The sequence below is a fragment of the Pelobates fuscus genome, chromosome 4, assembly GCF_036172605.1.
Source record: "Pelobates fuscus isolate aPelFus1 chromosome 4, aPelFus1.pri, whole genome shotgun sequence".
Classification (NCBI taxonomy): domain Eukaryota; kingdom Metazoa; phylum Chordata; class Amphibia; order Anura; family Pelobatidae; genus Pelobates; species Pelobates fuscus.
Window position 1 is genome coordinate 318,074,373 of NC_086320.1, and position 27,648 is coordinate 318,102,020.

General features: G+C 42.2%; 1 protein-coding gene across 2 annotated transcripts in view; it reads right to left on the bottom strand.

The window, feature by feature from the left end:
• Positions 1 to 27,648, bottom strand: part of TAX1BP1 (Tax1 binding protein 1) — a 100,585-nt gene that overhangs the window by 13,420 nt on the left and 59,517 nt on the right. For both annotated transcript variants that reach the window (XM_063452334.1, XM_063452333.1), the window contains 6 exons: positions 19,037 to 19,222; positions 17,294 to 17,557; positions 16,409 to 16,558; positions 13,206 to 13,290; positions 2,758 to 2,876; positions 1,636 to 1,761 (listed from right to left, as the gene is read on the bottom strand). In XM_063452334.1, the coding sequence (XP_063308404.1) occupies positions 1,636 to 1,761; positions 2,758 to 2,876; positions 13,206 to 13,290; positions 16,409 to 16,558; positions 17,294 to 17,557; positions 19,037 to 19,222 (930 nt within the window). The remainder of the gene's footprint in view (positions 1 to 1,635; positions 1,762 to 2,757; positions 2,877 to 13,205; positions 13,291 to 16,408; positions 16,559 to 17,293; positions 17,558 to 19,036; positions 19,223 to 27,648) is intronic.

Consider the following 27,648-nt stretch of genomic DNA (forward strand, 5'->3'; position numbering starts at 1 on the left):
GGGCTGCAGAGAGATGTTACTTACCTTTCCTGCAGCTCCTGTCAGCTCTCTCCTCTTCCGCCGGTCCGTTCAGCACCTCGGTCAGCTCCCAGTGTAAATCTCGCGAGAGCCGCGGCTCTCGCGAGATTTACACTGTGAGCTGACAGAAGAGCTGAACGGACCGGCGGAGGAGGAGAGAGCTGACAGGAGCTGCAGGAAAGGTAAGTAACATCTCTCTGCAGCCCCAGTCAGTCTGTATTATGGCAATGCAAATTGCCATAATACAGACAATTGACTCGAGTATAAGCCGAGTTGGGGTTTTTCAGCACAAAAAATGTGCTGAAAAACTCGGCTTATACTCGAGTATATACGGTATATACTGTATACTAATCTGCAAGTCACTATTGTATTACTTGTAACAGAGAGAATTGTCACACAGTTTTGGTCTGCTGCTTGACATAAATAATTATTTTTAGCTTTTGTGTTTTACACTTATAGGTTATTCACCAACAGGGTTATTTATTCACGAAAGTGATAATTCAAAGTGGATTTAAAATTTAAGGTCAAAATAGTCAAACTGGAAAAATTTGCTCAATCAGCTATGCTTTCAGTTCACCTACTCTGGCCTTTGACTTTGAAGTCAGTTCTATTGGCCTTAAAACTGAATTATCTTTGAACTCTCACTTTAGCAAATAGCCCAATTATTTGCCATTTTTATTGTTTTTCATAAAATATATACTGCCTTAGTCTGGCTGAGCGTCATGTATTTTCCATACATCAGCAGAGCTGCAGGTAGCCATTGCTGTTATATATGATATAGAAGTCAGGGGTTAGAACATATCTGAGTTCTCAGAGTATTTCCTGTCCCGGCAGATTTAAGATGTCTGGCTTGTGAGTCCATCATTGACATACAAACAGAACAGAGCTCGACAAGTTTAGCATGAAAAACTATCTTAGGGGTAGACCTCTCTTGAAAACAAGAAACCGTTTCATGCCAGGAGAGGTGATCAGATTTAAAACACTTGAACTCTGCTCTTATGTCACCAAAACTCTTAAATAAAATACAAATATATATATATATTTTTTTTACTGTAGCCCATGTGCTAGTCTGTTCACAAAGATTTATACATTGCTTGCCACAAACATGACAAGAAACAAGATTTTCAGTTAACAAAAAAGTCTGTTATGTCTCTTGGTGTATTTAAAGTGTGTCAGTTTTTTTTGTTTTTGTTTTTAGAAAAAAATCCTCTATACATTGTGCAAATTGCTTCTTATACAACAAAAAACCATGCGTGTGAGTTACGCAGAACTTATTGTAAGATGCTCTCCTGTACATATACGTGTGTAACCCTTTACCCCCTTTAACAAAATAAAAATAGGTCAATACGGACATAAAAGTAAAACGTTTATCATTTACATTACTGAAAGATTAAAGTAATGGCACTGCACATTAAGGTGCACTATATGAAATGTAACTGCCTGGTATTAAAAAGTAGCCAATATTAAAATATAAAAAATTAAATCTAGAATTTTTTCCAGATCGTACAAGAAAAAAAGGCCTTCCATGCTCTAAATGCCTGTCGAAAGAATAAAACACAGATACACTGACTGCATCTCTTTCAAACAGCTAGCTTGATTAAAACATTTTTTCCATACTTTATATTGATCTTCAATTGATGCTAACTGTAGCTTGATGCTCTCATTTATTTTAAGCTGCTCCTTCCATTTCAGTTCCACCATGGCTACTTCATCGGCATAAGAACTGGATCTCGCCTTTTCTTCCTAAACGAGCAAAATAACACATTCAGCGTTAAAATTACGTTTTTAACGATTCACAATAGCAAAGAGTAGGTAAGCAAATAGACAGGACAGACCGAGCGAGCAAACTCAGTATGTCTACCATACACAAACTGAGCTCTCTACTCTCTATTGAAAACGTGTTTATTTATTTATTTTAAGAAGCACTGTCACTTATTGGATCTTTAAATTTTGGGATAAGAGAGCCCAAGTGTGATATGTCTAAATGCATGTAGCGCCTCGCGGTTGAAGTACCAGACAGACATCCTTACCTAAATCTCTCGCTCCTTGGTGGAGTCACCATGGAGCCTGGTGGCTTCACCTATCAGAAGCTCAGTTCACTGATGTGCTCTTACCCTAAGACTTCATAAGACTGTGGGATATTGGATATTTGTGACTGTACAAGTGAAATGCCATTGGCAATTGCATGACTAATGGGAAATGGCATGATGTATCAGTTAACACGGGTTGGAATCCTGCTCATTACCATAATCAGTCTTTAAGAGTATTTCCATAGAGATTGTATCTTTTTGAAAGACTCAAAATTGAGAGTACCACTTTAAACTCAGAAATGATATATTTATCCTACCTTCTATCTTGCCTAAACACAAACCTGAATACTCAACCTGATTTTAAATCATCACAACATAAAATAACTAATTTACAAACACTAGTTTGTTTGGGTGCACAACCTAACGCAATGTGCTGTGCACACCTAAAGTGTGGGGAAAGGTTACATTTGCACTGGGATAAGCAGGGAATGCATTACCTGGAGATGGATATTATATGTGTGTTCCAACCAATGGGACCAATGGCAATATAATGGAATTGAAATACAATTCTGATTCTCGACCCATTAGTGATGGCAGTTACACACAACAACAAAAAACTATATTTATAAATCTATAAACCTAAGGTATGCAACATTTCTAAAGTGTTTTAGTAACAAAGCATGTCAATGTGTTAACAGTTGTGACTTACTGTCAGCATTTGTTTACACTTCCGATATTTTTCAGTTTTTTCAGTAATTTCCTTAGTCATTTCATGGACTTGTTCTTTTATAACAAAATCAGGAACAGACTCTGACAAAAATGGACTCACTGTGAACAAGCAATAAAATAGATTTGATAATATAAACCACACGCACTCTGCATAAATATGAATGCTTGCAAATATAAAGACTTGCATACACATACACATGTAATCTGGAGGGCAGGACTTTCACTTTCTAGATGAGCTTGACATATTATAATGCACAAGTCCCTTGTAATTTAAAAATGACACCACAAGCACTATAACCACCATAACTAAATGCAATTACAGTCCCTCTCGCAGGTAGCCAGAAACATGCAAAATACATCTTAGGTCGCAATGGGCTGGGGGGGCTGGAGGGCGCACATTCCGTTTGAACGGCAGGAGGGGAGTGCACTGCACTAAGCTCCCCTCCAGCCAGTCATTCCTTGTAGGGTGGTCAAGCCGCGGACCTCGGTAGAGAAGCTTCTCTAACCTTTACCTGGTATGACAGGAAGTGCTCACTGAGAGCGTCAAACTGCATCCTATCAGACTGTGTAGAGGTTAAATGCGCTCCTATACCATGGTCCAAGGCTCAGCTATGCTACACAGAGGATGGACACAAAAGTACACAGATGGGTGGGAAAGGAGCCAAAGAGACAGGGAAACGGATTGCTGACAAAACGTGTAATACGTCTCATTAACGGGAAGAAAACCTGGAAAATGTATTCAGACATGTACCACTTAGCAAAGTAATTTTTATAATATGGTTTATTTAAAAAAAAAGTTTATTTATCAACTGCGGCCCAAAGAAGTTTAGTCAATATTCATTTTGGCCCCTACCTACTGCTAAGTTGTGCAGGTCTACTGTAGATGGTACAATGTTCTGCAGTTTGGGGGCTTTTCTTCATAAGCTCCCCTAAATGTGAATAAGATCATTGTATTGTCGTTCTGATAGCTGATTTCAATCTGCAATATTACACTATATTCTTGTATGATTTTTTACATTTGAATTCGGACAGAAATGTAAAGAAACACAAACTGCTACTGCTGGTATAAAAGCACTGATCTTAGCATATTCTGTTTATTCTGTGTGTACCACATGGTTGGCTTTTGGTTTGGTGAAACACATTAGAAAATATATGCTGCAGCCATTTTAACAAAATTAACCATACTATGTTACCATAAGGCACAGTGTGGCTTCAAAAATTTGAATATAAATATAAGTTCCTTTCAATCTGCATAAAGAGGCACTTTAAAAACCAAAACAACTGCTTAATTAAGTAGTTTGGGTATACAGATCATGCCCCTGCATTCTTACTGCTCAATTCTGTCATGTAGGAGGTAAATCTCTTGTTTATGCAGCCCAAGCCATATACCTCAGCTGTGACTCATACATTTCCAATATGAATTTACAACACAGTGTGTTTACTATAGAAGTTATTTTCTCCTGCTTTGTTAAATAAACTTTAATTACACACAAAAGGTTCATGCGGGTTCTAGCAGGCAATTAAAAGAGTACTAAATTAAACAAACTGCAATAAGTGAAGATCTAAAATATAGTAAGTGTGTATGAAAGTTGTGTAAGTCACAATGAGTGGATGTGTGTTTAGCGCTGCATAAACAAAAATATTTAAGGGGCGGAGCCTAAGCCTCATGCTGACCAGATGTGTATCGGGCGAGCTCCAGCTTGGCTCACCGATTATTGGGGTTAATGATCAACCACGGCACCCAAATCGGGGTGATTCCACACTGCCTAAACGAGGAGTGCTGTGGATAACCTACCAATACCTCGGAATCCTCCGACTTCAGGGAGACAGAGGAAGCTTGCTAAGGTCTAAGATGACTGGGCTGGGGAAGGACGGCCGACTTCCCCACTCTTAAGTTTGAAGTGCAGGCTACCTTCACTCCGGCGGGGGTTATCCTGGTCCCTGCTGGGCTGATCCACAAAGTTCTCCTTGCCAAAATATCAGGGCGGCCTTCCCTGATGGCACAGAGCCTGACACTAACATGCGCTAAAAAAAGCAGCGTCACGGTGTGCCCCTTGCTGAGACTGGAGGAAATATTCCAGGACTTCTGTGCCCGACAGGACAGGCAATTGGTGACAGACTCGCTGCTGCCTCAAGCTCACAACCAAGTTCGAGGACAAAATCTACTATTTAGCAAACCGCCTCAGGGAGACAAGCTCCGCCAGCACACAAACCCAAGCCGTTGGAACAACATGGGCTCGACCCCTTTCCATCTGCCGAGAGGGGGAGGGTTGCACCCACTCAGCTTCCATGGCACAGAGCTGCGCTTTATCGCACGTGGCGTCGGGAGACCACGCTCCAACACAGGCGGCAGCAGAGTGTCGCACTCCAGCTACAGCCCCAGCGGAGACCTGCAAGCCACCTGTACCAGTAGAAGCCTCTGTGGCCTTTACAGACCCGGACTTGCAGTGATCAAGCCCTCCCCCCCTCCCCCCCTGCAAGTGATCCCAGAGGCAATTGTTATGTTTTTTGTTTTTTTTAATTCTTTATTTTTATTGTGCAGAGATTAACAAACAGATTTGAAGTGCCATGATGGCAGCAATAGCATACATCAGAAAGTTGTGTCATAGCATTGGAAGATTGTGCACATTTTTATAATTTTACATAACAAGCTGAGCTATCGTTTTAAACAGAAGATCTTGTTGAGAGTCTTTTTTGATCATGTTGGGGTTACACACCATAAAGATTATATCACTGTTCCCTTACACCCATTGTCCAGCTTTAACTATCTGTGATAATGAACAAAATGGAATAATCATAGAGAGCCATATAAAACAATATAAAAACAACGGAGCGTAATAACTGGAGTGTTAAGCTACAGGCAATGAGATAAGCAAGTTAAACTGGCTTGGTTGAGTACTGCTGTGTGGCCTAGCATTGTGGAAGGCCTGTTGCAGGGTATGTCCCTGTGTTTGCAGCTACCCGATGCCCCTCAGTGGGTATCTACAGTCCCGACCAGTGGGGTGTTCAGTTAGGCAAGGGGAGTGCACAGCTTTGTTTGTCCCTGGGGAGCTCAGGTAAGTACTTGCTTGTGGTGTTGCGTTGGTCGTCTCCTGGGACGGCAGCCCTTCTTCTTGGAGCTTTTCCTTATGACCGGCTACGAGTCGTGCCGTGGACTGGATTTAGGTGTAGCCAGATCGAGTCGACAGACCCCGGTAGGCCTCCCCACTTTCCGCGAAGCAGCAGTCAGTCGCCTGGTGGGCTGTAGCTTATCAAGGTATTTTAGGCGGGTCGGCTTTGATAGTATAGTCTTCCTCTTGCGGACTGTCCTCCGCTTCGCTATGCGAGTCAGTGCTTGTGTGGTTGCTGATGAGCGGCAGACCCCTGTGGTGTGTGGTCGCCGAGTGGAAGTTACCCGTCCGCGGGCTCTTGGTGCTATAGGTGCGGGCTGGCTCCGGCTCTTTGTTGCCGTTGCTGGAGGTGGGTAGCCTTGTATGTTGGCACCCCGTTGCCTTTCCTCGAGCTTCTGCCAAAATGTTGCGAATATTTTATCCAGTTTGGCGAGTGTTGTGTCTTTCGGGTCACGTATCGCAGTGTGAGGACCTGCGTCCGCCATCTTGGCTCCCGCCGATTCCTCCAGCAGGGACGCGTGCGGGGTCGCTTGGCTAATGGGTGTTCGTGAGTACGGTGTGAGTGCTTGAGCCGGGATGACCCCCACCGGCAAGGGGGGGGGAACGGGAGCCCTTGTAGTGTCCACCTCTAGCAGCCGGAGAGCCAGCAGGAAGATCGGCCGCTTCTTCCACGCCAGCCCCTCCGCGTAGGCCGCAGTTGTGTGCCGAGACCAGTCTGCCCATTTTGTGCCCAGAATGCTGCCAGGTGCTGCAGAGCTGAAGTCCGCTTTTGCCTGCCTTCAGGTAGTCGAGTATATTGGTTGAGAAGTGCTGAATTAGGGCTTTGCAGGAGTGCTTAACACGGAGCACACTCAGCATGCGGCCATCTTGGTCGGCAGCCAGGCCCCGCCCCCCCCGCAATTGTTATGTTTTATGTTGTTCCTTTCTATTTAGTTGTTTAGCTAACCCTCTTAACACTCATTATTTTATGCAGACCAAATGGAGCTGTGAACCCATATCCCAGATCAGCACCAGCAGTATCACAGTTGCTAGACTAGCATGTTTCTTATATGCCTAATCTTATTCTCTCACCCACTGGCCCATCAAGCTCTATTGCAAACTGATTGCACCACAGCTCCTCTGTTTTACTTAATTTCTGTTGATAATTTATTATTTTTTATTATATAATTGCGCATATAAATAACTACTATATTAGTGAGGTCTTGCTGGTGGGTTGCTATTAACCTTTAAAGGGACACTATAGTCACCTGAATAACTTCAGCTTAATGAGGCTGTTCAGGTGAGAACTATAGCTCCCTGCAGCCGTTCTCATGTAAACACTGTATTTTCTGAGCTAGGAACACCTCCAGTTGCAGTCACTCAGAGTGAACCAGGGGGACTTCTGAGTTGATGGTGGCACAAACTCAGATCTGCTGTGCACAAGCATCCTGTGATTCAGTATCTCCTCCCACTGCATGCAGACACTGAACTTTCCTCATAGAAATTCATTGATTCAATTCATCTCTATGAGGAGATGCTAATTGGCCAGGGCTGTGTTTAAATCATGCTGGCTCTGCCCCTGATCTGCCTCCTTGTCAGTCTCAGCCAATCCTATGGGGAAGCACTGTGATTGGATCAGGCTATCACATGTCAGCAGACTGCTTGTTTTTCCTGAGTCTAACAGCATGCAGATTTACAGCTTCTGGCATGAATACAGTAAGATTTTTACTATATTTATGGAGGCATGAGGGGCACAGGGGGGCTAGATGGTCGTGTTAACACTATAGGGTCAGGAATACATGTAGTTGCACTGATGACTATAGTGTCCCTTTAATAGTCTGGTCTTAGGCATAGTCTATAACTCTCAGGCAGCGTCTCAGCAATATCTACTGTAAATTACCATAGTATAACGTATAAGCTTGGTTATAACCAACAGTAACTTTCATGTGTCTATCTTAATCCAGTCTCCGTGCATATGCTTTATAGACTGAAGATGCTAATATTATAACTGCAGCTACCAGACTAGTTTTCTTGTTTGATTTTTGTTTCCTTAACCATACCTATATAACTTTAAAAAAGGGCACGGTACACTCATTATTTGTGACATTATTGTGTTTCAGCCATATTGTATCGCAAGGTCTTGAAACTGCTGTATGAAGCTTACGCCCACAAAAATAAAGAATTTCGAACTGAACATTGATCAGAAGCGTTATATATGCCTCTAACTACTCCATTAACGACGAGTGACGGAGGAGGTCCGTCACTCAGGGGAATGCGTTAATGACGAGTGACGGACCTCGTCCGTCACGCGTTAAAATTAACGCCGCGATCGCGCAGTGCCGGCGATCGCGGGGTTAATGCTGTTGCTGGGTCCCTCCGAGTCAGGGGCAGACCAGCAGCAGCAAATCCGGATATCCCAGCCCATGTGATCGCTGTGACAGCCAGTCACAGCGGTCACAATGCTGCTGGGATATCTGATCCGCCTCCCTCCACCTCGTGTGGGTTTGTGAAGTGGAGAGAGACGGATCGGTGGTACATTGAGTCCCTGCGTTATTGCCAAGTTATACTTAAGTATAAAATTCCTTTCCCTGTAGTTTAAAAAAAATAAATAAATAACCCTTTCCCTGCTGCTTGATCACTGCTAGCAGTGATCAATATACAGGTCACAGTACTCTACTGTGATCTATTTTTTTTTTTTTTTTCTTTCAAGGGTTAATTTTTAGTTTTTTTTGTAACCCTAAGGGGTTAAATTTTATTATTTGATTTTATTAATTTGTGATTTAGTTATTTTGGTGGGTGGAATTTAGTGGGAATTAGGGAATAAAAATTAAAAAAATATATATTTTTTTGTTAGAGTTTTGTTAGCTGTATTAACAATGTTTAGAAAGTATATGCCCTGTTAGCGGCCGACTCAGAGGCGACTGACACTGCCTCAGAGAGTGAAGCAGGGAGTGACGCAGGGGATGCAGGGGACAGGGACTATGTGCCAGATACTGCAGGAGCATCAGGGGAAATTGACGATTCCCCTAATGCTGAACATGGCGCAGATGACTGGGTACCCCCTAATAATTTTTCCCCAGACATCCCAGTGTTTACAGCCAATCCTGGCATACAGGCGGACCTGTCTGCCTATAGTGCGCTGGATGTTATGCAGCTGTTCTTGGGGGATGAGATTTTTGGGGAGATAGTCACCCAGACTAATCTCTATGCGGAGCAATATCTGGCACGCAATCCAGACTCTCTTATCTCTAGGAAAGAGAGATGGTACCCAACCAGTGTGCCAGAATTGAAACAATTCTGGGCACTGACCATGTTAATGGGGCTAATTAAAAAGCCCACAATTAGGATGTATTGGGCTAAACATCCTATTTGCAATACTCCCATTTTTGCCGAGACAATGACAAGGGAAAGATATGAAGACATACTAAGATTTATGCACTTTAGTGATAACAAGTGCCCCCCAAAAGGTGATCCGCAGTATGATCTTCTTTACAAACTACGCCCTTTAATTGCCCACTTTAATAGTAAATTTGCCGCTATATATACCCCCAATAAAAACATTTCCATTGACGAGTCCCTAATGAAGTTTAAGGGAAGACTGGGGTTTAGACAATATATCCCATCCAAAAGATCCCGATATGGGATCAAATTTTATAAACTATGTGAAAGTGGCAGTGGCTACGTATACACCTTCCGTGTATACGAAGGAAGGGATAGCCACCTTGATCCCCCAGGTTGCCCAGATACAGTAGGGACAAGTGGGAAAATTGTCTGGGACTTAATAATGCCACTACTTAATAAAGGTTATCATCTATACATCGATAACTTTTATAATAGCATCCCACTGTTAAAAATGTTGTACCGCTTCGAGACCGTGGCCTGTGGCACTATTCGGAAGAGTCGCACAGGTTTCCCAAAGGCTCTAGCGAACAAAAAAATGAAAAGGGGGGAAACAGCAGCTCTCTGCCAGAATGAACTGCTGGCACTCAAGTGCAGGGATAAAAAGGATGTTTTCATCTTAACCACCATCCATGGTGAAAACACTCGGAGGGTCGCAATTCGTGGCAGAGACGAATATAAACGGGTGCCAGTCTGCATACGGCAATATAATCGGCATATGGGGGGCGTTGACCTGTCCGATCAACTGATGCAGCCATATTTGATCATGAGAAAGACCAGGGCATGGTATAAAAAAGTGGGCATATACCTGATGCAGATGGCAATCCACAATGCCTTTGTCATTTTTAAAAAGGCAAATGCTGGGCTGAAAAGCACTTTTCTTTCTTTCCAGTTTGAGCTAATTTCTAAGCTGCTAGAATGCCACACAAGGAGACCATCAGTGGAGCCTAGCAGAAGAATGGAGGCAGGTCACTTCTGCTTTAAGATTCCACCAACCCCTAAAAAACAAAACCCCCAGAAAAGGTGCAGGGTGTGTTACAAGAGGGGCGTAAGAGTTGAGACCAGCTATTACTGCCCTGATTGCCCCTCTCAGCCCGGCCTATGTATTGGCCATTGTTTTAAAATTTTTCACACCCAGGCCGAATAAGTAGACCAGTTTTGGGGTGTGATTTTTAGTCATCTGTCTGATTGGTTACCGAATCTTGGCTTTGTCTACCGTTTATCCTGTCTTCTCTGATCCTTGACCTCGGCTTGTCCTATCGTTGTTCCGTTTCTCTTTACTCCTTTGACCTCGGCTTGTACCTTGACAATTCTCTGCTTGTATAGCCCGGCCATTCTAATGACCGGTATTACAAGTTTCTCTCTCTGTGTTCTCTCTCTTTGTGGTCTGTCTGTGTTTTGGTTTTGGAATCCATGACAGCTTTGCCCGGGACGCAGATGACTGTGTACTACCCCCGGATAAGTTTACCCCAACTATTCTGTATATGGGGGTATCATTGCACTAAGATGACATAGCTGAGCAACATATTAGGTGTTATACTGCCGTAGCACACATAAGGATAGCAAAATATACAGTAACATCTCCAAGTGTGTGTCAAAAAGGCAGAAAAAATGCTAATTGCAACTAGACTTGGTACAAACTAACAAAAAAATGATCCTACACTAAGGTTTAGAATATGCCTTTTGAAATACCCCGGGTTGTTTACTTTAAGAAATGGTAGGCCTTTGTGGGGTAGTTTGAATTTAAAACCTGCTAAGATGCTTGGAGATTGCACATAGGCCCAGCGTCAAAATTCAAAGTTTGGTAAAAACTCATATGACATGGTCTCCAATGTGCCCCTTCAACATCCACATAACCATGAAAAAGGTACACATGTGGGTATGGATGCACTAAGATGACATAGCTGAGCAACAGATTAGGTGTTATACTGCCATAGCACACATAAGGATAGCAAAATATACAGTAACATCTCCAAGTGTGTGTCAAAAAGGCAGACAAAAATGCTAATTGCAACGAGACTTGGTACAAACTAACAAAAAAATTATCCTACACTAAGGTTTAGAATATACCTTTTGAAATACCCTGGGGTGTCTACTTTAAGAAATGGTAGGCCTTTGTGGGGTAGTTTAAATTTAAAACCTGCTAAGATGCTTGGAAATTGCACATAGGCCCAGCGTAAAAATTCAAAGTTCGGTAAAAACGGATATGGCTTGGTCTCCTATATGGCACTGTAGCTTCACAAAATAGTGCCAAAGACATACATTGGGGGTGTCATTTTACTCAGAAGACTTAGCTGAACATAATTTGGGGGGTATGAACTTAGTGGCACATGTGAAATATACAAAATGCCCAGTAAAAATGCAATCCATATGTAAAAAACGCACAAAATTATTTTATACCACATACTTTGGCATCTATTGGTGAAAAAATGGGGGCATGTTAAGGCTCAATATGCACCTTATGAGATACCCTGGAGTGTCTACTTTTACAAATGGTAGGCCTTTGTGTTTTTTTTTTTGAACAGTCAATTTGGTATAATACCCCAAATGGAAGCATAGGCTCATTAAATCAGTCTCTCAAAATTCTACTGTGAGTACTGAAAAGGACAGGTCTCCTATATGGCACTGTAGCTTCACGAAATAGTGCCAAAGACAAGCAATGGGGGTGTCATTTTACTCAGAAGACTTAGCTGAACATAATTTGGGGGGTATGAACTTAGTGGCACATGTGAAATATACAAAATGCCCAGCACAAATGCAATCCATATGTAAAAAACGCACAAAATTATTTTTTACCACATACTTTGGCATCTATTGGTGAAAAAACAGGGGCATGTTAAGGCACAAGATGCACCTTATGAGATACCCTGGATTGTCTACTTTTACAAATGGTAGGCCTTTGTGATTTTTTTTTTGAACAGTCAAACTGTTATAATACCCCAAATGGAAGCATATGCTCATTAAATCCGTCTCTCAAAATTCTACTGTGAATACTGAAAAGGACAGGTCTCCTATATGGCACTGTAGCTTCACGAAATAGTGCCAAAGACATACAATGGGGGTACCGTTGTACTCAGCAGAAGTAACTGAACACATAATAAAACTTTGTACAGGAATAGCACACACCAACTTTACAAAATACACATGAGAAGTTCTTTGTTATAAGTTTGTGTGCGAAAACCCACAAAAAACACAATTTTACTCCAATATTTAGCAGAGGTTGGCGGTAAAATGGCTACGTAGAAAGTGTCAAAACAACCTTAGGTAAATAGCCTGTGGTGTCTACTTTATATAAATATATACTTTTGTGTGGCAATTTTGTTTTCTTTTATGGCTATTAGGCTTACAAGACAAACATACCAAATTCTAAAATCGCTCCACATAAAAAGTTTATTTTACTCCTTGTGCTTTGTGACCTGTAACTACCAAAAAAAACTTAAAATCCCAGACACATTATATATTCTGTAATTCAGAACAACTAAATGAATTTATTTTGAATTACTTTCCTTAACCTGCACTAATTATGTACACATTATTATTGCAAAAACTGTAAAAAAAAAACACACAAAAATTCATTTTTTTGCATATTTCTGTATTTTTTTTATAATAAATAAGCATTTATATATATATATATATATATATATATATATATGTGTGTGTTACATCAAATTAAAGCCCTTTCTGTCCTTTAAAAAACGGTATATAATATGTGTCAGTGCAATAAATTAGTAAAATGCAAATTGCAGTTGAACGCAAATAGCAAAAAATGCAAAAAATGCCGTTGTCATTAAGTGAAAGACAAGCTTCTGAAGCTCTGTCCTTAAGGGGTTAAGCTAAATTTGTACGGGTGCTTAGATTGTCCCTTTAAAGTCTAATTTTCAAACTTCACATCATGGAGACATACTTAGCATTTTTAAGAATTTGAATTTAAAATGCTTACCTGGTGGAGTAAAGTGTTGCATTTCTACTGTAGTGTCGACATTCAAATAAAGATCTAACTCCTTCTGTTGACTTTCTGCAGTTTTCTAAATTACAAAATAAACAAAACATGCATTACATAACTGAACATATGTACATGGTAAACTCCATCAATGTCTGAATACGGTAAAAGTGTGATGGCCTAAAGGCAACCCTCCCCTTCCCCAGCTGTTAAGGTGGGAAAAGCATAATGTAAGATATAGTTGTACAACAGTTTGGGGGCTACATCTTGGCTAGCTGAAAAGCCAGCTTACCTCTGAAAGCATGTCCTTTTTTCCTGCTCAATGCTGTAATGCAATAATTGTTGAGAACAAATGGTAGATATCTTTTAAAAAAAAAAAAAAAAAAAGTGGAAACTATGTCAAAGAAACAGATATAATCTATGTAATAGAAAGTACACAACTATGACTCCAATGGTGTGACAACCAATCAGATCCAGAGGCAGTGAATCCTACAGAGCTAATGAGCTCTCAAGCAGTAGCAGCACCTGGAACAAACTAATAAGATTAATGCAGCTATGTTTAGCTTTAAAACTGGCACAGCATGAGCAAGTCAGAAGCCCTGCCGATCTCACTCACAACAGAGAGAATCACACATCTACGTACGCAGTTCCACTTCTCGTGGTGCGACTCCAAAATAAAATATCTCGGCGTCTGGCTGCCCAACGACCTGACACTCCTATATCAGTTGAATTTCCTCACCATACTCTCAGTCTTACAGTCGGACCTACAGCGATGGAAGGGCCTCTACGTCTCCTGGTTCGGCCGGATTAATGCCGTAAAGATGAATGTGCTCCCGCGCCTCCTGTTCCTATTCCAAACGATCCCCATTACTATACCCAGAACATTCTTCCAAACACTAAACGCGGCGATACGACAATTCGTATGGAGCGGGAAAGCGAGCAGAGTAAGCAAGGCGCTGCTAGAGCGACCTAAATCCCGTGGGGGCACGGGTCTCCCGTCCTTCCAGGGATATTACCACGCAGCACACTTACTCAGGGTGATAGATTGGCATGCACGTCCCACAGCCAAGCTATGGGTCCCCATGGAACAAGCGCAAGCTGGGGGCATGCTCCCCTCCCGCCTCTGGCTCAGCTCCCTCACGCTGGGATCGCTACGAACGGACAACCCGTTGATCGATGCCATGCTTCGGGTCTGGTGCTCACTACGTTACTCACACCAACTCACCACCACAGACGGCCCCCTCACACCCATCACACACAACCCGAGGATTGGGGGGGACTCACGCCCGCAGACCTACACTCATATACTGACACCGACTGGCTCAGCTTCCAACAGCTACTGCAAGGTAACCGACTCAAATCCTTGACGGATATCCTGGGAGATAAGACGCCCACAGGCCTAGATCACCTCCACTATTTTCAAATACGGGCATACTATGCGACCTTCCCAAACAAACAGTGCCTTCACAGACCCCCCACACAGTTTGAAACCCTATGCACAACCCGAACACACCCGGAAAGGGGAATCTCCATGCTATATGCAACCCTCCTTAACAGTGAACACCAGACACACCCCAGATACGAAACTAGATGGGAGAAAGAGTCAGGGACCACGCTCACAGACCAGGAATGGGATAAGATATTTATATTGACACATAAATGCTCCATCAGCTCCAAATTCCAGGAGACAAGCTTTAAGACTCTCACACACTGGTATAGGACCCCAGATGTTCTGCACCGTATAGATCCAGAGATGCCAGACGAATGCTGGAGATGCGGAGCCCCTGACGGCTCCTTTACCCACATCTGGTGGAGCTGCCCCGACATCGCCCCCTTCTGGACAATGATTAGAGAGTCCATTCGACTCATAACAGACATTGCCCTGCTGCTCCATCCCCTCACCATGCTCCTACATCACACAGACATGTCCATCTCAGCATACAAAAAATCCCTAATAAAACACCTACTGACAGCAGCCATTACAATAATCCCAACTAGGTGGAAACAAAAGGATGCGCCCACACTCCGGCAGTGGATGGACAGGGTGGGGGAGATATACCACTTGGAATCACTCACGGCAGCACTGCATGACAGACAAGAGAAATGCACCCGCACCTGGACGCCATGGCTATGGTACCTCACAATGGACGGGGCGGAGAACCGAAGGCCTCCACCTCACCCCCCCTTCTCCACCCAACTGACCAGAGGGACGGTTATGCCACCGCCCAAGAACCGACCATCCCAACTCCTCCGCCACACGCCCCTTCAAGGTTGACCCCGTGACGACACTCACGAGTCGACCCCCGGAAAGGTGGACGTCAGACCCACCGAACCGAAGAGCCACTCATTCCAGAACCGCCTCGATAAGACACCACACATTTCCTGTTCACACTGATCCCATTAGCTGTGCCACACATACCGGCTTAACCCGCGGGTCCCAGACCTAGGGGCTGCTGTCCTCGCCACCACACCGATCCGTACTCCGAGGTTGGAATACACCGACCCTTCCGCAGGGATCATACCCCGACGCGACCTGTACCACGGAAGACAGATGCTATCACCCAGAATTTACACAGCTGAGTGACCCGACCTCAGGCCCCGCAGTCACCGACTGGTAACACCTCCCCAACACGACTTACCCACACCTCCTGAAATGCCTTGATCACACTTATCTTACCTTATGTAACCAAGATGCCGAACAGCCCCCCACACTTACCACAGCTCCTTCACTGTTCGCTAGTGTAACGTATAAGGGAATATACCTACGTCCCCCCCCTGGTTTGATGATCCGTTTGTGAAAACAGTTAACTGCACTTGAACTACCATTAGTGACTACTTGTTCCCTATTATATCTTCTAAGAGGTGCCCTGTACCTCGTGTATATCTGCTTATTGACATGCTTGATGTACAACCGCATTAACCTATCTTGTTGCTGTTGTTCTGTATAATTGCATTTTACAACACCTGTACAACGTAAAATAAAATAAAGATTGTCAAAAAAAAACCAAAAAAAAAAACCTGGCACAGCATCATGGACGATGTACAGATTCAGCGACTGGGGATCTATCTACCTTTGCTCACCTCTGAGCTAAAAGAAGGTGTCTGTAATTTTATTAACCAGGCTGTTTCACAAAGTGGATGCATTTTTGCGCATTTAAAAACATCGAGTCAAGGTTATCACATACATGCTGGAGAATACATACCAGCTGTTCTGTCAGTTTTACTACTTGTTTCTGTAGTTTCTGGCATTCTTTGAATTTCTCTTTATAATTTTCTTCTCTCATTTGCAGCCTTCGCTTTAGGTCCTCCACCTCCTTCCGCAGTTCTTGCTCCACAATAGCATTTTCTGCATCCTAATTAGAGCAAACATAACAAAAGTACTTTACACAGGAATTGGTGTATTCTTGTCCTTTGAATTCCAGAGAATCAAAATAAACTAGAACAACAAAAACGACATTTTAATTAGTCATGCGTACATTTAGTTTAGCAGCCTGCTGATTATTTCAGCCATCTCCTGTAGGATATACAGGCTTGAAAGATACAGAACCAAACACTAAATTCTAATTATTCATTCAATCAGGTCAATGTTAGTTGATCTTTAAACAAAACACACCTGTTAAGTTAAATTAAAGAATAAAATATATTCAAAATCTGACTGCATGAGAGACCCTCACTGCAGCTCTGCTCAGCTCCTGGGAGGTCATCGTTACTCATGATCTCCTGGTTAATCCATTGCGTGGACACAGGGAACGCGTGCGGCAATTGCAACGATTCTCATACAGCGTTTAATTTTTGTAATAGCCTGTCACTATGGGGACTAGACACAGAGTACTGCAAACTTTAGGCCATGTTAGTTGAGCTGGAAAATATTTTAGTTCGGGTATTTTGTCTTAAAAATGCACAATTTCTGTGTCCATTCTTTTCAATTCCTAGTTTAATGACTCAGCCTCAATGTGTTCTGTTAGTGTTCACACTGTGTAAACTCAATGTTTGTTGCTGTATGAACCAAACCTTAGCAGACATGTTACAGATTATGAAGATTCTGGATTAATTCACAATGAAAATGTATCAAGTGAAGAGGAGTTTACCAGTTTCATTTGAACCTTTATCGCAGGGGTTACAGTGGATTTCTGAAGTTGCACTTCTCGCGCACTGACTTGAGACAAAATGTCTGCCAGCTGTTTCTTCACACAGTCTGTCTCAAGGCGAGCAGTATGCAGGTCAGCCATGGTTCTATCACGAATATTCACCGCATCGCTTAGCTCCTTAGACATTAAAGAAGCTGCTTGCCTGCTAGACTGGTGGTCATCCTCCAACTTGCGTAGCTGTTGCTTTAAAATAAATACATTATCCTAAAAAAAATGAAAAAGCAAAATATTAATAAATAAATCTACACTTGTACGATAATAAAATACAATTGGATAATAACAAAGCTTAAATTGTGCTGAAAAGTTAGCTAAAAGTAATGCTATGGTAGTTCTCACTTCTTCTACCTATTCTTTCGTTTAGAAAGCTGAATAGAGGATTAGAACATGGTTGTATGATGCCTGTGTATAAATACAGATCAGTTCTGAGACACATAACTGAACAGACAGAAGGAAATACAGGGACGTAAGGTCAATGAGATACTGGGGTTCTATTAAAGGAACACTATAGTCATCTAACCAACTTTAGCTTAATAAAGCAGTTAACAGATAAGGTTATGGAGACAAGACCAGGAGGGACAACAATAAGCAAATCTTTAAAGGGACACTATAGTCACCCAGACCACTTCAGCTCAATGAAGTGGTCTGGGTGCCAGGTCCCTCTAGGGTTATCCCTGCCTGCTGTAAACATAGCAGTTTCAGAGAAACTTCTATGTTTACATTTGGGGTTAAGCCAGCCTCTAGTGGCTGTCTTCCGGACAGCCACTAGAGGCGCATCTCCGACGCTGGAGGCATATTATGCCTCCATCACGTGGAGCGTCCATAGGAAAGCATTGAAAAATGCTTTCCCATGGACACTTTGAATGCGCGCTCGCGGCATGTGCATTCCGCTCCGCTGACGTCGGAGGGGGAGGAGAGGTAAGGGAGCCCGGCGGTGGAAGAAGTTGAGCAACTGAAGGGGTTTTAACCCCTTCAGCACCACGGGAGGGGGACCCTGAAGGTGGGGGCACTCTCAGGGGAATATAGTGTCAGGAAAACCGATTTGTTTTCCTGACACTATAGTGATCCTTTAAGGAGCAGTTGAATTCAGATAGGAAGACAGAAATGTGAGGCTAACCAAAAATGGGGTAAAATCATATTTTTCTCTCTTTTGACTCTTTCAAGGAATACAGACACCAACTTTTGCAGAAACTGAAAGGGACACTCAGATATAAATAGTTCTTATACAAATATTAAATATGCAAAAAACAAAACTTGCAATGTCAATGTCACATGGGCCTTTACCAACTAAATCCACACTGAAAACACCATGCAAGTCACATATACAAAGCACCTTTAGCATGGCATTTCATATGTTGGAACAGATCAACAATAAACAATTTTGCTAGTCAATGAAAGCCAAACTTTAGCCTTTTATTACTTGTTACGCATTGATTTATAGATTTGTAATAATTGATATGACAGGGTGGCACCAAGGTTCAAAATTTCCACTCATCACTAGACATTGGTGAGTGAATAATACAGTGGCTAATACAGTTTACAGTGAGTGGTTAATACAGTTTATAAATAACTTGCTATTACAATATTTGTAGAAATGGAATTCAGTTAACATCTTCCAATGGTTAGTTTCATAAATATTATGAACATTACTAATGCTTTACAATAAAGAAATAAAGGGTCTTTTACTTTGTCTGCAGAATGCTGCAGGAGCTCTGTTTGAAGCTTCTCCTTCTCAGTCAGACAGAGCTTCATCTTGCCAAGCTCTTCCTTGTAGTGTGAAATTAAGCTATCTTTGCTTGTGTCTAAGTTCTTTAATGTCTGTACTTCTGTAAGTAGCTTGGTGTTTTCTATCTCGGTATTCTTCAAGTGAACCTGTGAAACAAAACAATTTGAAATGATATTAAAAGGTAACAGATGGATTTGACATTACATTATTCAACCAGTCAGTCACCGGATTCCTAAGATGCTTCGTATGGTTTGGCTGTACTGTTAAAGGTAATAAATAATGCATCTGTATGAAGTCCTATGACACACACGCTCGCGCACACACGCACTGGAAGCAGGGAAAAAGAAACATTGTAGAAGGGGAGAATTTATATATAAAATAGAGACTGACAAGGAACTAATGCCTTGATTTAATATTTTTGCATAAGCTTTTCAGGATTTAATATTTAGAAAAATATATATTTTAATATTTTCATATATATATATATATATATATTTTTTTTTTTTTAATATAGGATGTGCTTTTTATATATTAATATTTTTAAAAAATAATTTAAAAAGCCTATGAAAATGAGCCTAAAGTAGAAGAAGCACTGTGTATCCAAGACAGAAGTAAATTTGACAATTGATTTGTACATTTAATTTTATTTCAGACTCAATACACATGTTAAATGGACACTATAGGCACTCAGACCACTTCGCCTAATTTAAGTTGTCTGGGTGCACTGTACCTTTTGCACTTAGTGAGACCTTAGTGAGATAAATGGAAGCCCTTGGAATGGAAGCCTAAGCATTGCGGTGAAGGGCTTAACTCACTGGCTGAGAAGGATTAGCTGACGCTCTCACCCAATGAGCTGGCCCTGCATTAGGAATTTCCATCTCTCCATTGGATGTAGTGGAGATGAGGAGTGACACGTGTCGGACCACGGGTAAGAAGTAAACAGTTCTAAAATAGTCTGACTACATATAATGGGGATGGGGGCACTACAGTGAACTACAGTGAGTAGTTATGGTGCTTGAAGTGTTCCTTTAATGTGAACACATAATACATAATAATATGTATGTAGTGGAGTGAAGCAGGACAGAAAGGTCTACAGTAATTTTAGCAATTTATGAAATATAACTGAAGTCAGGTTTGTTTAAAACAGTGGTAGTCAACCTTTTTCTACCTACCGCCCACTAATGCATCTTTTTGGTTGAAAACATTTCCTTACCGCCCACCAGTTTTCGCGCAAATGCGGAATATTTTTAAGAAAGGGGGGTGTTTTTTAAAAAAATAAATGTACGTACATTTATCTTTTTATTTCTACTTAATGCAGGTTTATAAGGTTTTTAACTTTATAACGTTTAATGAGAAAACAATAAAGTAAATTGAAATTACCTTTACTAGTGATTAATGAGATCCTTGAGGTTGATGCTGCGAGACTAAATATTTGATATCTGGTTCGATTTTCGTAAGGAACAAACAAAGGTCTCTTTCAGTGATATTCAGACGACTTCTCTGTTTGCGCATAATATGATTTCTCATTTGTGCGTCAGCTCATCTCCTCTCCCTCCTCAATTCCCCTCCCCACCTTTTATTCCCCTTTTTTTCTATTTTTTAACCGTCCTTATAGCAATGCCCAGTAGGAAGGCTGAGCTAGGTAGCCCACTTACTATAGTCCACTATAACATACAGACACACACACAGGGGACACACATGACACACACACAAAGACACAGACAGGCACACATACAAAGACACAGACAGGCACACATACACACACACACACGTATGTGTGCCTGTCTATGTCTTTGTATGTGTGTCCTGTGTGTGTGTGTGTGTGTGTCCTGTGTGTGTGTGTGTGTGTGTGTCCTGTGTGTGTGTCCTGTGTGTGTGTGTGTGTCTTGTGTGTATGTTATAGTGGACTATAGTAAGTATAGTAAGGAGGGAGAGGAGATGAGCTGACGCACAAATGAGAAATCATATTATGCGCAAACAGAGAAGTCGTCTGAATATCACTGAAAGAGACCTTTGTTTGTTCCTTACGAAAATCGAACCAGATATCAAATATTTAGTCTCGCAGCATATACATACAAACAGACAGGCACACATACAAACAGACATGCACACACACATAAGACATACATAGACACACACACATGCAGACACACAAACAATGACACATACATACAAAGACAAGACACACATACATACAGACAGACACATACGACACACACAAGACATACAGACACATACGACACACACAAGACATACATACAGACACAGACAGGCACATATACAGACACACAAGACACACATACATACACACACACACAAAGACACAGACAGGCACACATACACACAAGACACATACATACAAACAGACACACAGACATGCACACACACATGCAGACATACATAGACACACACACATGCAGACACAAGACACACATACAATGACACATACATACAAAGACAAGACACACATACATACAGACACACACACACAGACACATACACACACACAAGACATACATACAAAGACACATACAGACACACACACACACACATACACAGACAGACACACACACAAGACATACATACAAAGACAAGACACACATACATACAGAGACACACACACACACACACATATATACACAGACAGACACATACACACACACAAGACATACATACAAAGACACATACAGACACACACACACACACATATACACAGACAGACACATACACACACACAAGACATACCTACAAAGACACACACACACAAACAAACACACACACACACATTATATTTAAGTCACCCTCCTGTTTCCTACCTTTAAGGTGCAGGAGGGTGACTTTCCCTGGGGTCCAGTGGTGGCTCAGGTGGATGGGAGTCAGAGTTCCCACTCTGACTCCCTGGTGTTCCTCCCGCGCGGCTCTCAGTTTTAGCTGGGAGGAGTGACCGGGGAATCACTTCCTCCCAGCTCTGTGATGTCATCACAGGGGGCCCGGTCGCGCTGTTAAAGCGCCCAGCGCTGACCGGGCCCCCTTACAATCCGCATCCATCGGGTGGCCCTGACAGCATGGGCCACCCGATGGACACTTTGGAAGGCGGCCCCGGCGGTTTACCGGGCGGGCCGGAGCCGCAAATGGTCACGGCGGTACCCAGTCGCACGGGTACCGCCGGCTCGCACCCGCCCGCCCGATCAACCTGTAAATCCCTACCGCCCACCTGGAATCCTGAAACGCCCACTAGTGGGCGGTAGGGACCAGGTTGACGAACCATGGTTTAAAATAACTGTTCTATATTCCAGAATGGTGTTGCCACACACTAACGGAATGCAAGAGTTAAAAAATATAGCTCTTTCACAGCCCCACTCCTTCTAGATTAATGAATACTGGACAGTGTCACACTGACAAGACCCAATAACAGGTGTCTGATTTCACTATGCTTTTATTTAACAGTTATGTTTAAAATAGCAGAACATTGATAACTAGAAAGCTACAATTTCTGGGGAAATTGTGTGAAGTGTTCTTGCCTCCGTCAATAGTCTACAACTGGAGTGGGTGGAGTAACTTATTATTTATTTATATAGCACATTTAATTGCAACGTTGTTGCCCAAAGTGCTTCACAGTTACATTAACCCCTTAACGGCGTTACGGCGTTCTATGCCGTCACGGCTTTAAAGCCATTGCGGCGGCATAGAACGCCGCAACGGCTTAAGCCCCCAGGACCTCGGCGGTACTTACCTCCGCCGCGATCCTCTTCTGGAGGGCTGCCTGACAGCCCAGGCAGATAAAGTGCTTCGGTTTCTTAGAAGTTAAATGACTTTTAACTTCAAATGAACTCTAATTATGAACTATTTAAAAACGGACAAGTTTTACATATCCCACAGCAACTGATGAAGCCTCTGAATGAGGCGAAACGCGTTTTGCACCAAGGACTCACCCCATCAATTACCTTCAATCCTGTAAGGTCTTTTTTTTATTCTTATTTTATTACTCTTGTGCACTTTATAATAAAGCACTTTTGGAATAACATACCTGTCCCTGAGAGCATATTTGGCTACTAGCAAAATAAAGAAGGCAGTGGGAACCTTATCTTCCACAATACTGGAAAATTGAGCCCTATCTAGAGGCTCTTTATTTGTGAGTGATATTCCATCTACCTCATTATACTTTCATTTCTTATAGATAATATTGCACTATTATGTGTTTTATTTCTGCTTTTAGGACTACCTACTATTGATTACCTGTTATAATAAGAAGAGTCTCCACCTTATATTGTATGTATTTGACTTTGTTGTGAGGTGAAAGGGAAACTCACTAAGGTGTTTTGAGAATTGCTTATTGTATTTTATTGTGTCTGTCATACTGTAATACTACTATATTGTATTGCAGTTTAGAAATTGCCCTTCATGTTTGAGCTGGCTAGAGTGGAGTTTCAATGGACGGCGTGAGTTGCAAACAAATGGTCATATTGTGAAAACTATCAGGACTATGGCTTAGCCGCAGGGATAGTGGCAGCAGGGATAGCTGAACGTTTTGATATAAGATTTGTGTAGGTGGGCTTGAAAATGAGGGAGTGGTGGCAGTTTAGAAATCATGTCCTGATTTTTCAGCTTTTGTCAGCTCCCACTCTAGTTTTGAACATTTTGCCATTCATTTCTATGGGACCAATTTCGCCACAAGAATGACGATATTCCGTGAACAATTCGGCGAAACGTTCCACAAAGTAATAGCACACCAATCGGGAACAATCCGCACGTTTTGGTATATTACCGTCTATGTAGTGTAAAAACTGTGGGAGGAGTTAGGGTGGTATATTTGGCTATAATAATAATAATATATATATGTGAGATAACATTAAGTGGTCTTGCTATGCAAGAACACTTAATGATATCTACGTATGTATGCGCAGGAAATACGAAGAGTAAAAATAAGGTGTGCTATTTTGCATTCACTCAATGTTGCGGAAACAGTATAACTGAGTTTAAGTGTGATTGGATTTGTAAATCGGTGACATGGGCTTTCTGTAAAATGGAAGTTCTATACATGCCATGGGGGATCTAAGCATGTGATTGAAGTTTTATTTTACTTTTACTTATTTTTATTAACTTTAAGCAAATATGTGTGTATGACAATGTGTACTAAAACATCTGAAAAAAATACTAAGTGTAATTATAAATATTGGCATTCCATTCACCTCTCTTATAAATAATAACACTGCAGAGTTCTTCACATTTTGTGCATTTATTTCAGCAAAAAAACACAGACCCCCCTGCATGACACAAAAAATCCCAAGGTGAGATGCCTGTAAAGTCTGCTGAATCCTGAATGCAACATGTTCATGATGTGTGGAATTGCAAATTTAAACAAATAAAATTGATTCATTAGTCAAGTGTCAGGCAGAATTTGAATTCCTTTTCCATTTTTTTGGTTCAGAGTACACTACGCCATTTAAAACAAACAAAAACATAACAGCAAGCTGACATCATCCACAGCACACAGTCTCTATAGTTAAATGATTCCATATGTTATCCAACCTCTATGTGAAGAGCCTTGTTTCTATTGTTAATATAAACCTTTCACCCTTTAATTTTAGGTCATGACCAATTGTTTTATAAGTCTCTATAGTAGAAAATCACTGTGTGTTCATCACTCTGAACAGTCTGTGGATTTATTCTTTACAGCTAGAAAAACTAAAGTCTAAGCATTAGACTGACTATATGGTGAACAATCATTATCTTAACCCCTTACATGCACATGGCTGTTAATGTCATCATAACAGTCCGGTCTTTAAGCAGACTATACCAAAGTGGGATGTCTTATTAAATTAACAACTGCACGGCTGTACCAAACAAGCTGGACATTCCATGCCGGCACTGGGTCTTTAAGGGCCTGACTGCTAAATACTATATTTGGTCCTTGAGGGATTAATTATGTAATTAGATTGTATACATAGCTGTTAAATTCTGGCTTTCTAGCCCCAACACATCAAACAGTCAGAGACAGGGGTGGACTGAGCACTTGAGCAAATCAGTCATGGACCGAGGGCTAGAGGCTGTGGGGTTAATCTCCTCAGCCAGCCTGCACTCAATAAGGGGCCCACACAGCCTTCTGCTGGCCACTGCTGCTAAAAAATCTGCTCCCCCTTGCTGGGCACACTGAGGGACAGCTAAAGGGCATTCCCAAAAGCCCCCTCTAGGTTGCCCCTCAGTGTGCCTGTCTGTGTGGCTGAAGGAAATTGGCAGAGGCTCCAGGAGCAGAGCCTCTGCCAGCAGTTCAGCACAGGCACACGGAGCTAGCTGCCTGTAACACTGATCAGGGCAGCTCTGTGTGGCTGGCTCTGCAGGACATAGTAACATCATGCATGCGGAGCTGACCTGATCTGTGTTACAAGCTGCATGTGCAGCATCCACTCCAAAGATAAGAATTCCCTCCTCCCTGGCCAAAGGTAAGACGCCAGGAACCCACTAAAGCACCTACCACCTGCACCCACTAAAGCCTCTACCCCCTGCACCCACTACAGCCCCTGCAGTCCCAACCCCCCTACACCCACAACATCCTCTACCCCCTGCAACCACAACATCCTCTAACCCCCTGCACCCACTAAAGCCCCTACCCCTCCTGCACCCACTAAAGCCCCTACCCCTCCTGCACCCACCAAAGCCCCTACCCCACCAAAGCCCCTACTACACTGAACCCACAACTTCCTCTACCCCCTGCACCCACAACTTCCTCTACCCCACTGCATCAAGTAAAGTCCTTACCCCATAGCACCCACAAAACATACCCTATCCCCCCGCACCAACAACATCCTCTACCCCCCTGCCCCCTCTACAGCACCGACCCATCTTGCACCCACTACATCCCCTACCCCCCTGCACCTGCAACATCATCTACCCCCTGCACCCACTACAGCCCCTCCCCCTCCTGCACCCACTAAAGTCCCTATCCCATGGCACCCTGTAGAACCCCTAAAACCCCTGAAACGACTACAACCCTTAACCCCCCTGCACCCATTACAGCCCCTGCAACCAATAAATCCTCTACCCCCTGCCCCCACTACTTGAATTTAAAAAAAAAACACAAGCAGTTAAAGGGACACTATAGTCACTAGAACAACTACAACTTAATGTTGTTAATGTTGGTGTCTACTGCCTGTCCCTGCAGGCTTTATAATGTGAACACTGCACAGGAACACTTCTAGTGGCAGTCACTCAGATGGCCTCTAGAGGTGCTTCCCGGGTCAGTGCTGCCCATTGTGAACGCTCCTCATAGAGAATCATTGATTCAATGCAGGATGGCATTTTGCCACACATGTGCAATAGCCTTCCAGTGCTTTCTTATAGCAAAGCATATGATTGGCTGAGATCATCTAATTTTATGATCTCAGCCAAGGAGGCAGAGTGGGGCTGGGTCAGCCATGAGGAGACCCAGGCGGTGCCGGAGAAAAGGTAAGTATTTCACCTTTTTAACAGGGCGGGTAAGGGGGACCGGGAACCTAAACGGCTATTTTAAACCTATAGTGTCAGGAATACACATTTGTATTACTGACACTATAGTGTTCTTTTAAGGCGGCTTGTAGTTTTTATTTAGTAGTTTTACACTTATTCATACTGCCATGCTAAACAAACACATATATAAATACTACCCTATTTAAAAAAAACAAAAAAAAAAAACAACATATTTAAATATACTCTGAATCTACATATCCCGACACTACACAGACATATATACACTAGGGTTCACAGTAAAGATACACACATTATTAACATACATTCAATTTACATATACATACAATCAAATACATGGTATATCTACACCAGCATATATATAGGTCTGCAGGGGGCCGGGTCCAAATTTTTCCATATACCCCTAAAAAAAAAAAAAAAATGCAAAAAAAAAAAAAAACTGCTTTTTTTTTTTTTCTTTCAGGGTATGTCAAGCAAATTTTTTAAAAGAGAAAAAATAAAATAGATTTTTCAGTGGCATGTTTCTTTAAACCAGTCTGCCTTTATGTAGAACGCATAGCTTGGGTTGAAATTTCACTGAAAGTTCAACACAAAATATACATAAGACAAAGCATGGAATACTCTCATTTATGTTCAGAATTTTAGCAAAACATAGCAAAAAGCAGATTTCTAGCATGTTGGCTTCATTGCCATATCACAGCTGTCACTTGTGATCGCTGCAGTAGTAAAGACATGTTGCACAATAACTATGGCATCTTACTGTTAATGTTCCTTGTGAGAGTATAAAAATGATGCAGCTCTTTGTGGTTTCATCTGCCAGGAGATAAAGATGGAGGTTCAGCATGGGATGGTGGCGTCAAAGAGAGAGAGAAAGCTACAGGTAATGTAGCTCTCTCTGTTCCCTTTCACCATCTCTTTGGAAACAGACATGTCACTTGTGTGGTGTTTGCAGAAAATGTGACAGTAACATTTTCAGATAACTAGGGACTTTAAACAATTCTTCCAGCAATTGCAGGAGATACATCTACAGTGCCAAGGACAGTGGCGTCAACATGTATTTCATTTATAGGATTCCTATGTATGGTGTTGAGAGTCAAATTAAATACCTATA